Source organism: Actinia tenebrosa, unplaced genomic scaffold (assembly GCF_029948245.1).
Source record: "Actinia tenebrosa isolate PJP-AT-01 unplaced genomic scaffold, QUT_ActTen_1.0 PGA_scaffold1__47_contigs__length_23844297, whole genome shotgun sequence".
In the NCBI taxonomy this organism is placed as follows: Eukaryota; Metazoa; Cnidaria; class Anthozoa; order Actiniaria; family Actiniidae; genus Actinia; species Actinia tenebrosa.
In genome coordinates, this window is record NW_028292578.1 from 22,107,224 (window position 1) to 22,117,757 (window position 10,534).

The following is a 10,534-nucleotide window of genomic DNA, read 5'->3' on the forward strand; positions in this document are numbered from 1 at the left end:
CGTCAGTCTGGAAATTACGCGTAATCTTATGCCATAAGATTTATGCTAATTACTCATCTTATGGCATAAGATTTATGCTATTCGCTCATCTTATGCCATAAGATTCACTATCTTCTCGGAATCCATCCTAACAGGGGGTGGTTGGGGTCAATTTCGTAAAATATTTCGTAAATTACGTCAGGATAATAAGGAATATCCTTATTCAGCCGACAAAACATCCACTCGGCTTTTGTCATATCAGAAACCTCGGGAATAGACTTACCGGTAATTTCAGACAAAAGATAGGGAATAGCTTTGTAATATTTCCCTAGTTTTAATTTTTTCAGCGTTTTCCGTAGACTTTGCGGGGTTGGCTCTTCTAAATGGTCTATGATTTTCTTCCTTACTTCGTTGTTTAAATATACCGGTCGATAACCTTGGATATGACTCATCCAGTCCCTAAAGTATTTTATTCTCTTATAAGGCGTTTTCTTACGACCTCCATTGGCGTAATATTGCTCTTTGGTAGCATTTGGTACGGCATTACGAATATTCTTACCACACTCGTAACACTGTGCTGACGTGTCATCTTCTATTTGCATTTTTTTACCACAACACCAAAAGGGTTCTGGCTTAGGTACGATAACTTTAGGTCTTAGACAAATTATGCAAAAGTCGTTAACGAACTTCTTACATTCGTGCATCGTATATTTATAAGATATTTTAACCTCCGTTTGCGATAAATCTGCTGTACCCGTCTTCGTAAATCCGCGAGTTAAACCCGTATATCTTTGGCATCGATCGCGAGTCCCCCTACCTGCTGCTCGGGTCAAAATCGAATAGATCATAAGATCGAATAGAATGGGTCAAAATCGAATAGATCAAAGATCGAATAGAATGGGTCAAAATCGAATAGATCATAAGATCGATTAACACGGGTCAAAATCGAATGGATCATAAGATCGAATAGAATGGGTCAAAATCGAATAAATCAAAGATCGAATAGAATGGGTCAAAATCGAATAGATCATAAGATCGAATGGAATGGGTCAAAATCGAATAGATCATAAGATCGAATGGAATGGGTCAAAATCGAATAGATCATAAGATCGAATAGAATGGGTCAAAATCGAATAGATCATAAGATCGAATAACACGGGTCAAAATCGAATAGATCATAAGATCGAATAGAATGGATCATAAGATCGAATAGAATGGGTCAAAATCGAATAGATCATAAGATCGAATAACACGGGTCAAAATCGAATAGATCATAAGATCGAATAGAATGGGTCAAAATCGAATAGATCAAAAGATCGAATAGAATGGGTCAAAATCGAATAGATCATAAGATCGAATAACACGGGTCAAAATCGAATAGATCATAAGATCGAATAGAATGGGTCAAAATCGAATAGATCAAAAGATCGAATAGAATGGGTCAAAATCGAATAGATCATAAGATCGAATAGAATGGGTCAAAATCGAATAGATCATAAGATCGAATAACACGGGTCAAAATCGAATAGATCATAAGATCGAATAGAATGGATCATAAGATCGAATAGAATGGGTCAAAATCGAATAGATCAAAAGATCGAATAACACGGGTCAAAATCGAATAGATCATAAGATCGAATAGAATGGGTCAAAATCGAATAGATCAAAGATCGAATAGAATGGATCAAAATCGAATAGATCATAAGATCGATTAACACGGGTCAAAATCGAATGGATCATAAGATCGAATAGAATGGGTCAAAATCGAATAAATCAAAGATCGAATAGAATGGGTCAAAATCGAATAGATCATAAGATCGAATGGAATGGGTCAAAATCGAATAGATCATAAGATCGAATAGAATGGGTCAAAATCGAATAGATCAAAGATCGAATAACCCGGGTCGAAATCGAATACATAGTTACTGGAGCGCAATGGTTTGGTCTAGGTCTCGGCTACGCCTCGTGCTTTTATACCTGATAAAACACTCCTACTCGTTATTGAAATACTACATATTGTTTATGAAAGATTATATAAAACATTATATGAGTATAAGAATCCTACTTTCTGTCCTGACTACCCTCTGAGCTAAATAAAGCATGATCAGGCACTAATGATATGAAGCAAGATATATGTTGACTTATATAGAGGGGCACCCTCTTCTTTGCAAAAGGTTGGGTACGCCCCCTGTGAACTGAACCAGAAACTAGTGGTTTTTATGGAAACTTATGAGACATCTGACTCTAATGTAAACTAAATCTTGAGAAAAAACTTCTTTTGAAACAAGTAGAAAGAGATGAGGAGCCAGCAGGCTGTTCCAATCAGATTCATGGACAGCTTCTCGGCATGTGTTTCATCATTATGTATTTTCCAGCTGAATGGAAAATTGTTGTAAAGAATTCCATGTCCAACATACAACAGGATGGAGTTCATGCCTGTTGAAAAAGAGAAAATGGTGAGACGCACAGCATCTGTCCTTCTTACTGCGCATGCTTGACTAAATAAGAAGTATGGGATCGACGAACATCTATGGGTCCCGTGGCACTCGAATGGTAAGCAAGTAAACGCACTTCTTCAACTTAGCGCTTGAATTCGAAAGCGAATTCGAAAGCCATAGGAACTCTAACGTCACGGATGTCACGACATTCTCTGATCCAATCACAGCGCTAGACCAAGCTCCTCTAGAACTCGGCTCACCTCAAATTTAGAATTCAAATTTAGCAACTCGTCTAACTTGCTGCATGTCCCTTATAGGCCATCGTATAAAGAGGGGTCAGATGTCATTTTACTGCTACATATCCCTAATGGGCCAACGTATAAAGGGGGGTCAGATGTCATGTTACCAAGATACCAACCTGGATAAAAGAAAGGCGCTCCATTCCACCAACCATATGTGTCTGTCAAGACGTAACAAATGACCAGAAGAATGAATGATGTTGCCCCAGTAACCAAAATGAAAGACAAAGACCTGATGATGAATGAAAACAGGTTTCTTTATGTAACAGTGACGATAACGTCGAGGAGGAACCAGGAAATCTGATAAAGGGGGAGAGTTATATTTACACACAGTTTATGAAAAGGGGAAAGGACAGCTGTTTGGCTTCTGCTCCTAATCTCGGCTAGTAGTGACGGTAGTTACGATAGGGACGATAGGGATGATTGTGAGGACTTTGAAGATACTATAGATGACTTGTGTGTTTTTTGAGTAATCAAACTTGGAACTTACCACAGATTTTTGTTGATTGGGATTGGTCCTCCATCTTGTGTACCACCACACAGTCCTATTCCTATCACTCCCTGCATGTCAATCAAAAAAAAGGATTTGTAAAAAAATGTCACATTCACTATTTATACCAAGACCCAATACCGGGACCAAGTGAAAGGTTGGAAAGATTCGAGCGCTACGCTCTGATTGGCGGATATGATGACACATACTTGTCAATGTTGTTACTTACGAGCAGAATTCCCCAGATAGTCCATCGAATGATTCTTGATTTGTGATCAGGATAGGTGTGCAGAATGTGACCAGCCTGATCATCGAGCAAACAGTTTATTTCAGTATCATATAAATATTTAATTGTGTGCCACTGAAGTACACGAGAGCCCTACTGGGCATAGTGGGTAGACAGTATATAAACAGAAAGCATAGCAAAATAGTCGAGAAAGTGAACCCGTGGAGAAGAACGTCCTGTTAGAATGTTCCCAGGAAGTATTTCAAACTAGGAAAGCACAACTCGATTCGATTGGGATAAATGATGATGCCAATCGAATAATGAAAAAAATATACAAGGAAAATAAACATTAAAAAAAACAACGTTACGTTACGGGTTTGTTACAAAGAAGAAAAAATAAAAAATACATATTTGGACAGAGTGGGGTTCGAACCTAAGCCAAAAATGAAAAAAAAAAAAAAGAGAGAGAAAAATCGATTCCAACTTTGCCATACCCCCGAGACATCCGCAGAGCTGGGGCGTCGTATGGACTTCGGACCTGACGGCGATTAAATCCTTCTGCCCTTGGGTGTACGAATTACGCAAGAAAATGTTCTAGTCGAAGCATCAGGGGAGAGACCAGCCGGCCCCCAGACCATATCGGCTAATCCCTTGCATCTCTGCCACGCACGGAATCGGTTGAAAAACTAATGTTAAAAAGTCTAGTCTATCCGATGCATTGTTTTCGCGGATATTGTTATGCTAATGTTTTGAAACCGTGGTCCATTGGAAAAAACTTGGGCATTCAAGATACAGTCAAGCCCGTTAGAGCGGGGTTAAAATCTGGATGGGTGACCTAAATATTATACCTACTTAAGCTTTTTTCCCCATTTTTTAAAATTTTCATTATTATTATTATATATATTTTTCATGTTAAAAATAGTAAAATAGAATATAGAACCGATTCCTGTCTACCCAAATGCTTTGCCCACTCTAGCTTTGACCAAACAGCAGATTAGTACTTAGTCTCCCAATCGTTTCTGTTTCGAGAAATTCGCCTTTTCTAAGTTCAAAGGAAGAACTCGTGATACATAAGATCGTGGGCTCAACCAAGGGAGGCGAGGTCCCACATACATATGAACACATAAGGTGTTTCTAGTCTAAAAAAACACGAATAGATGTGATGTCGTTTGGCTCACCTGTACGCCAAAGAACACAAGAACAATAGACGTAAGTGTACCAAGACATCCTTCAGGGTCATGGGGGATCGTGGTCTTGTACAAATGCTATATATCAATTATACAAAAATACGAATCATGCATGAATTGAGCGGCGTACATCTTTCTTCAAAGACGCATTCTTGCGGTATTTTGTTTAATTTTAATGGAATACTTTACCTTGACGGTAGGGTATTGATAGATGTGTCTCCCCAAGAACTCCCTGTCGATGTAGTTGGCTACTCCCCCGGTACAGTGGCTAGAGAGAGGGTACCCCTCCCCTGTACCTCCGGGACCAGTATATCCCCTGCAATACAACGACAAGTACGGGTTACCATCATTTACACATTGCGCACTTCAAAAGTACAAAAGATGCTCTCAATCCAGCTCGGTCATGTGACAAAAAAGATGGGTACAAATGAAATGATGTTAGAAACAGGTAGACCTGCCAATCAGAACTGTAGTACGAAATCTGTTGTAAATACCCGTCTGGGAACCCTGTGGCACGAAGGAATCGATCTGTTAAAACAATGATAGAAATAGGCGTTACATACTTTGGACATCCCTCAACTTTCAATCCATAGGTAACGATCAGGTAAATGATGAGTATTATAGACGTGACAAGCCACTGCTTCCACAGGGAGACCACATCACGAAATGGAACCAACCATCGCTGCTAATCAAGATTAAGATCAATAGTGATAAGTATGACGCAATAGTACACTTTGAAAATTAGTTAACATATACGCGTAATGTGTGGGTGCATCGAAGCAAGATTGAGACTCACTAAAAATACTTTGCATCATAGATTCTAGTGTGACGGTCACGGTACGGTCATGGTTCATAATTTACGACATCCGTTGAGCCAATCACAGAGCACAAGATTGTCGTTTAGCCAATAAAAGCGCTATGACAGCGACCAGTTACGGTCACGGCACGGCATTGTTTCATGGTGAATGGATATTTCTTTGTATTTAGCATGGCTGCGTTACCTTGGGTTGTTCCTCGCGTGGTGGAAGATACAGCTGCATTACGGCAACCACGAAATAACAAGCACCAAACCTCTGCAGGACGCCGGGAACTCTGTACGTCTTTAGATCATTAACTGTTAGGGGAACACCAATGTTACATTAATAAATTTACCACTTCATTTTACTGAACAAGCGTAGGGTAGAAGACGAAATTTTTTACACCTTTTATACTGGAGACATATCAAATAATGGCGGATAATAAAATATGTTTTTGGAAGTTGAACTACTTGCCTCTCATACCACCTGAAGCCATGAACATTATTTTTATTGAAAGATCGAGTTTATATTCATAGATAAATATTTTTTGAGACCTACAGTTGCTGGTGAAGACGCCGAGGCCAAAGAGAATAATGCTGCGACGAATGATCTTGACCAGGACACGAGAAGATTTCATCTTCTTTCTTCTGATGGACTTGAATGAAAGGGTTATTGACACACCCATGATCCATATGAACCAAGGAAACACGACATCCGCCAACAGCAAGCCTAGGATATCACCAAGAACGAGTGAATGAGAGAATAAAATATTCTGCCCAAGACTAAAATGCAATTGGTGTTACCGTTCCATACAGCATGCTCAAAGAAGTAATATCCACCTCCGCCAAAGTTGACAAAAATCATGACTGTGATTGCAATCCTGCGCAAATATGAATACGAATTACAATACTGTACTATATGAAGAATTGCTGGTTTTCAATCATTCCCAAGATAATGAAATAACAAAAGACACGGCGGCCATGTTGGATGATATAATAAAAGACACTAATGAAAAATCTTTTGTTAAATTCATCCAACATGGCGGCTGTAAAAATCATCAATACCTAATTTCAACCCGCGCCGGGTTGATTCACAACAGAATGAGAGTGCGTTGTTGTACGCCACTCAAGTAACATTACCCCAAACACGTTTTTCAAAGGTATTACATTGAACATAATTAGATATATATTATAGATGACATGTCTGGTTTTATTTACCCTCTAAACGTATCCAAAGATTTAAGACGCTTTCTCGTCGGTTTATCAGGTTGTGGTTCGATCTAATGCAAAAAATTGAATTAATGGCTTTAGTCCATTCATACCGTATATGGTCAGGTCACGTGATGGGTTAAAGTAATGCGATTAGACAAAAAAAAAACGTCTTTTGATTGGTCGAGAGGAGAAACGATTTATGCATGCGCACAGCCCTCTCATAACAAGTTAAATTTATGGGACAGTGAGTGTGACCCTAAAAAAACTCTGTCCACGGATACAATTTTGAGTTTGTAGATTTGATCGATTTAAAGAATGTCGTTCGTACCGTTACCGTGTACCGTAATGCAGTTATTTTTATTCATACTATAAATGTATAAATGTATACTATAAATGTTCTAAATCTCAGTATGTTATCAAGATCCAGTACTTACTTGAACAGCGTGGACAGTGGTGTTGCGCTCAACAGACCCAGACTCATGAAGGACCTAAGCGACAATTCATCATGTTTGTTAAGACCAGTAAAAGCAAAAGCAAAGACAATGAAATCTGTAACTTTATATCTAGACGAGTAGTATTCCTCACCACTGCCTCCCTGGGAAGTTCTTCTCTTTGTGCTTCATTTTCCTAAAGGGAAAAAAACTAATGATATCTATCATTTGATTGGTTGTATTGTTAACCAATCAAATATATGCAGGAAGGGCAAATGATTACTTACGTCAGAAGAACTCGAAAAGCGTCTTCTACACCACGCTGAACACTTTCTAGAAAAATAAATAAAATGAAATGAAAAATAGGCGTGTGCGCGCTTTCCGTGGACGGGTCTGCGAGTAACGTAACTCGTGACATTCGGTGACTTCATACTGACTTACTCTTGATTGAACGAGTAGATGACCCACAACACAGCAAGAACAGCAAGCACAATGAAAGCCACGAGGATCGCTAGGGGGAAAAAGCATTTTAGTTACGCTTCTAGTCATGAGCTACATTACTATTAACTATATTTGTGGATGTAAGGAGCAAAGAGTTGGTTTTTTTGTTTTTGTTTTTTGTTTTTTTTTGCAATAGGTTTAGTCAATTTGCTTTGTTGGACTGTTGGCAACTGAAATAAGAATCAAGCAAAACAAATTATCGTGTCAATGTTGTGGTGCAGATACTGGTAGGACCCTCCTCACCTTTTGCTGGGCTTCCTGTGTTTTATAGGCGCCAATAAACTGATGCGCAGTTGCTAAAGGAAGGGCAAGCGAATAACTGATTGCTGGTATAATAAAGACTATTCACTCACGTATATAAGCATTGTGTGGTTCTTTTGTCACTTTAAGTTCACATGATATTTTCCCCTGGTTGTCTCTGTGTACTGTATACTCATACCAGCCATATTCCCCATACAGATACCTTAAACTAGAAGCGCGCAATACATAAGACCTTCACGAGTTATCGGGAAAAGTTTGTTACTGCCATTATGATCGTAGGGAGGGAGTGCCTATATAGCGATGGCCGGCAAGATGGAGGTTCGGCATATCATCCCACCCACTCCTCCCTCCCTCCTTCTCCTTCCTCTATCTTTCTACAATGTATTTCTATCATAACAAATGGAAGACCCTGAAAGGCTACAATTGGAAACTAGTATTTTCAGTTCATTTTTGGAATTGAATCTTGATGTGGAAAAACTTAGATTTTGACTCACCAGGAAAAGTATCGCAAATAACATGCGATTTCTCCAAATTTGATCAGGAGCTCCGAAACCTTTTTTTCTTATTTGCAGCAAACTTGTCTAAAATGCAGCAACTCGTCTAACATGCAGAAAATCGTTTCTTATATGTAGCAACTCGTCTCTCTTGCTGCATGTCCCTTATGGGCCAACGTATAAGCAAGTCTTGTATGGTCGATTTAAACGAAGCAATGCGTGTCTTCAGGATTTTGCGTGCGACAGTTGCGAGGAAACATTGTATCGTGTGAATCGACCTTGAAACAAGTGACAACTAACCTGCATGATCTTGAGTCGTTTCTTGTAGAGATAACCAGTATGTAGTCATAGTGAGTTGGAACGGTTATATTTGCACTTGTGATGACATCAGAATGAAGTGTCTGTAGCGGGCACTACAATATAAGCATAAGAACCCGGTCATCACAACAACGACCATCATGTTTCTATATTTCAGGCAGGCTCGTGGGAGCGCCATCTAGACAGATCTGTCGTCACACTTCCAAGTGAATAAGAGGGGGGAGAAGCCATAGAACATGGAATCGTCAAACTTTACAGCACTATGCTGATTATTGAAACGTGTTTATTATTGAGGTACAGACAGAAGACCGTGACATGTTCCTTACCTTGTAACAGTTAGATGATATTCCCAGCACACTGATTGGTTCATTCAGATTGGCCTTGATGTTAACAAACGCACTATCCATCTTTAGCTTGCCATCAAAATTATTCTGGCAAGACACTGCATCATAAACAGGCAATGAATGGATGGTAAGTTGGATGGATGGATGGATGGATGGATGGATGGATGGATGGATGGGTGGGTGGATGGATGGATGGATGGATGGATGGATGGATGGATGGATGGATGGATGGATGGATGGATGGATGGATGGATGGATGGGATGGATGGAAGGATGGATGGACGAGATGGATGAAGGCTGGAATGATAGTTGTATTGGTGGAAGAATGGTGTATTGTAGGATAGATAAAAGAATTTAATGGGGATGGAATGGAATGCCTAGATTGTCAGATCAATTAGATAAAAAATCCTTTCGCCTTCAACTCTATTCCACACGGACAAAACATAGCATTTTTTACTTTTTTTCTTGATCGCAAAATAAAAAAGATTGAACGAAAAAAAGAAGCTCGACCGCCATTACTTTGACATCTATCGTTCCTCAGGTCAAATGTGCAAACGCCTGATACTATTCATTATGCATGTCTTTATTCTAGTAATCATCAAACCTGTTATCAGATGTAGCCAAACGAACTCTAACATATATGTCTTCAACATTCCTTTGTAGCAAAGATAGTAACAAGGCGGATTTGTAAGAGTATACCATTGCTTGATTCTTTTTGATCATAGAGTCAGATCAACAAGGATGCAAAAAAGGGTTCATGAAACACTAACAAACGTTTAGACACTGACTCCAATTATACACTCCACGCTCTGTAGCCGTTACCGGTATACGGTTCCACACCATGTACGCTGCAGTCAGCTTGCTATGATGACAATAATAGCCAGAAAAAATCGGTGCAATACAAAATTGACTCAAAATTGTGAGCTGCTTCAGAAAGAAGGCAAAATGAAATAAAATTGCAGTGGATTTTCAAACCAAGAGACAAAAGTAAACATTAAGGCGGTTCGTTCACTGATCACGAATCCATAATGATTTCTACTGGAACCCTTAACGAGTTGAAGGTTTCGTTTTGTCGGGTTTAAATTACTTAGATGAAATCCGTTAATCATTCTAATAGAGTTAAAGTACTTCCATACCTACCTGAGGCACAGAATAAGGCACCTAGCAAGACCGAGGCATAAAAAGGCGCCATTTTTAACGAGAACCTCAGCTACCCTGGAGATGCTATGTAAACATGAATGACTGATCTCATTGAGGTGATCTGACATTTGAGACCTGGTAAGCGTTGTAACACAAGGGGAGGACTGAATACCAATCGATTTTCACTGATCAGAATAACATTAGATAAGGCCGGGGTATCCTGTGTCTAATAGTAGTGATGCGAGGTATCTTTTACTGAAGAAATCTCGAAATTATTGGTTATCGTGCAGAGGTCTGAAATTCTTAATGCATTCTGAGTATTGCGTGACCTGAAAAATTGAAAAATGTATCATCTACCTAATTGATATTACAATTTAAATTTATGTACCTATCTAGTCTAACTTTTAAGTTATCATAG

The 10,534-nt window shown here is 39.1% G+C and overlaps 1 protein-coding gene across 2 annotated transcripts; it reads right to left on the reverse strand.

The window, feature by feature from the left end:
- Positions 1–1,977: 1,977 nt before the first annotated feature.
- LOC116305528 (heparan-alpha-glucosaminide N-acetyltransferase) lies at positions 1,978–10,220 on the reverse strand. 2 transcript variants are annotated; one of them, XM_031715465.2, is made up of 19 exons: positions 10,117–10,220; positions 8,959–9,074; positions 8,615–8,727; positions 7,913–8,028; positions 7,500–7,569; positions 7,346–7,391; positions 7,213–7,254; positions 7,062–7,115; positions 6,634–6,695; positions 6,220–6,296; positions 5,975–6,145; positions 5,621–5,733; positions 5,183–5,301; positions 4,809–4,935; positions 4,611–4,697; positions 3,436–3,510; positions 3,207–3,277; positions 2,836–2,948; positions 1,978–2,415 (listed from the first exon to the last, which is right to left on the reverse strand). In XM_031715465.2, exons 1-19 carry the CDS (start codon positions 10,166–10,168, stop codon positions 2,234–2,236), a joined length of 1,806 nt encoding a protein of 601 aa, XP_031571325.1. In that variant the 5' UTR covers positions 10,169–10,220; the 3' UTR covers positions 1,978–2,233. The 2 variants fall into 2 exon arrangements, with proteins under 2 accessions (XP_031571325.1, XP_031571324.1); XM_031715464.2 differs by having other exon boundaries at positions 5,183–5,304.
- Between the last annotated feature and the right edge of the window lie 314 nt (positions 10,221–10,534).

Bases quoted from the DNA above. Each gene is read 5' to 3' on its own strand.
- LOC116305528 (XM_031715464.2), bottom strand. From the start codon at position 10,168: ATGGCGCCTTTTTATGCCTCGGTCTTGCTAGGTGCCTTATTCTGTGCC. The intron at 7,392-7,499 runs GTAAGTCAGTAT...TTATTTTTCTAG, and splicing joins ATCTACTCGTTCAATCAAGA to AAAGTGTTCAGCGTGGTGTA. The intron at 5,734-5,974 runs GTAGGTCTCAAA...TTCCCCTAACAG, and splicing joins CGGCGTCTTCACCAGCAACT to TTAATGATCTAAAGACGTAC.